The sequence below is a fragment of the Monopterus albus genome, unplaced genomic scaffold, assembly GCF_001952655.1.
Source record: "Monopterus albus unplaced genomic scaffold, M_albus_1.0 scaffold663.1, whole genome shotgun sequence".
NCBI lineage: Eukaryota > Metazoa > Chordata > Actinopteri > Synbranchiformes > Synbranchidae > Monopterus > Monopterus albus.
This window is the reverse complement of record NW_018128543.1, coordinates 31,469-34,006: the sequence shown is the minus strand read 5'-3', so window position 1 is coordinate 34,006 and position 2,538 is coordinate 31,469. Positions and strand designations below refer to the sequence as shown.

The 2,538-nt window shown below is 40.1% G+C and overlaps 1 protein-coding gene across 1 annotated transcript in view; it reads right to left on the bottom strand.

Moving 5' to 3' along the window:
- Nucleotides 1-704: 704 nt before the first annotated feature.
- The window catches only part of c1galt1lb (core 1 synthase, glycoprotein-N-acetylgalactosamine 3-beta-galactosyltransferase 1, like b), a 5,908-nt gene continuing 4,074 nt past the window's right edge, over nucleotides 705-2,538 (bottom strand). Inside the window, exon 3 of the mRNA XM_020588913.1 lies at nucleotides 705-1,376. Coding sequence (XP_020444569.1) covers nucleotides 1,360-1,376 — 17 coding nt within the window. The 3' untranslated portion in view covers nucleotides 705-1,359. The remainder of the gene's footprint in view (nucleotides 1,377-2,538) is intronic.

Below are 2,538 nucleotides of genomic sequence, written 5' to 3'. Positions count from 1 at the left end.
TTCTTATAGGCTCTAGTTACTTTATAATCTTTAGTTACTTTTCAGTTCTTCATTGTCTTTCAGTTACTTTTCATATGTTTACCTTCCTTGCTTACACATGGTAAAACTGTACTGATGATTGACCAGAACTACTGAGCCTTGGTTACTTTAATACATTTATTTTCCTTGCATGTATATTTTCCAATTGTACTGATGAGAGCCAAGTGATACTGAAGTAGAAACTGACTACAGTGTTTGTATGCAGGAGGTCCTGCTTTGTCATGTAATGGGATTACACAGATGGGGGGTCTGCGGCGCAGAAGACCCATTGTTTGGCTGCCGCCTGGAAAGTCACATGACAACACATACACACCTGGTTTCGTGAGATCTTTGTTTGGGGCGGACCTAGCCCAAAGAGCAAAAATGTATTGTAAGACCTTAATTCGAGGTCAGTGGATGGAACTCCTGCGGGAGCTCTGTCTCTCTGATCCCAGCACTGTAAGGCCTACCTGTGATCAGACATTCAGTAAACTCTCCGCTGATTTTAAACAGTCCTCTCCTGTCGTCACTTCTCGTGCTTCCAACAAAAGAATTGGGTTAATTTCTGACAAAGAGGTTAGAATCTAACAGATGGTGCCATCTATGTCCTCTCCATGAGGACTACAGAGGAAGTCCCAGTCTGTGGCGTGAAAACAGTCCCTCAGCTGCTCTGTTGCCTCCGTTGTCCATACCTTTACTACTCTGACCTGTGGTGACACCTTTTTCACCTTCTGAGTATACACAGGAAGCAGGTGAACAAGGTTGTGGTCAGAGCGACCTAGAGGGGGGAGTGTATGCCTTCCTGGCATTTGCATACAGTAGGTCCATTTAACTACTTTATCCAACTTTTTCTTGTCCTCCAAAGTCAGATTACAAAACCAGACAACAAGGGAAAATGTTAAAACAATTTTGATCACAGCCTGATAAAACTGTTCATTGAGATGCTCCAAATTTCCTCAGTTGCTGCAGGAAAAATAGTTTCTGATGAGATTGTTTAAGAATCTCTTGAAAATCATTTCCCCAACTCAGATTAGAGGATATGACAATGCCTAAAGATTTAAAACCATCAACCTTATCCACAACACCACAGTACCTTTGAAGAATAATCTGCTTCAGCCATTGGTGCATATTTAATCTACTTCATTTAATTTACTATTGGCTAGTTCTAACTGTTTTTACTTTTTGGAGAGCGATGTAACTTTGAGTCTTTAATAAATGTCTAACTAACACACTCCCTGTCTTGACTCATACCTGGGATGATGATTGTTTTCAGGGGTCGTACCTCCACCCCCTGAGTTGGATACTGTAAAGGACTGTTGGCCTCTACAATAATGAGAACATCTACAGGTGTCTGTAACCTGACAGGAAAAGTTTACATCAGGAAGATGCACACAAACATTCCTTAAAAAAGAATAACAATTATAACAAAAATACTTAAAACTCAGTCATAGTGGATTTGTTCTTTGAAAACACAAATGGACTGACACAGTCTGAAGCAACAGGGTCAAGATTTCAACAGTAGCTAATGATAGCAGACCTTATCGCCTTAGAGAGTTTGTTCTTGGCACAGGAAAAAGCTTTTGTAGAAACAATCAAATGTTAAGGCCAGTAAAGGGAGTAAAAAACATGATCAATATGTTCTTTTCATTTTGAGCTCATTAATAGCATCACTGTTGAGTTCCGGTTCTGCTAATAAATTTAAAAAAACAAACAAATCCTTTGTGACACCAAACAAACACATGAAGAGGTACAGTATTTGATAAAGGTGATATGGGGGCATGGATGACTTTCTCCATGTTAGAGAGTCTTTGAAATGATCCAGAGATTTAGCACCTTATATGTGTAAATAATGCCAAAATAAAATGCTACCGTATTGTTGGGAAAGGCTTGTTCGAATGCTCCATACTGTGTAATAATAACCCAGCTGAAGGGAGAGTTCTGCCACTTTCTGAGGCCCTATAAATGTCTTTAAAGAGGTGCTGTTGACTCCTGGAGAAAAGAATGAAGACATCCCTGATGGCAGAATCTTGAAAGATTGACTAGCAATAAGGACAAAGTATTCCCTGTGCCAATCACCAGTGAGGAACTGTGCAGTTTCCGCTGAATAACTGGCTACCGATTATGATTCTGCAGGAACATGCCTGATCCTCCAAGGCCACTGTAGTAGATTTTCAAATAATTTTTAAGTCAAAAACTGTAGTCCACATTAGTTTGTAAAAGTGTAACATTATTTTTCTCACTTTGCATTCCCTTTCAGGCTATGCTACAGTGCTGTGTTGGTGAAGATGCAGAGTTTAAGAGGTTTGGGGACATCAGTTGACACCTTTGTGAGTCTAACAGGAAGAAGTGCTGCTCAGCCAGTGCTGCTTTTTTTGCATGTTTTGTTAGCTCCATAATAAATTGAATCCATACTGCAGGTCGTTACAACTGGATTTTTCCTTTGTATGCAGAAGGAAAAACAATGGCTTATCTGTGGCCACAGCAGTATTTACAAGCTGACTCAGTCACTACCGGCTGTAG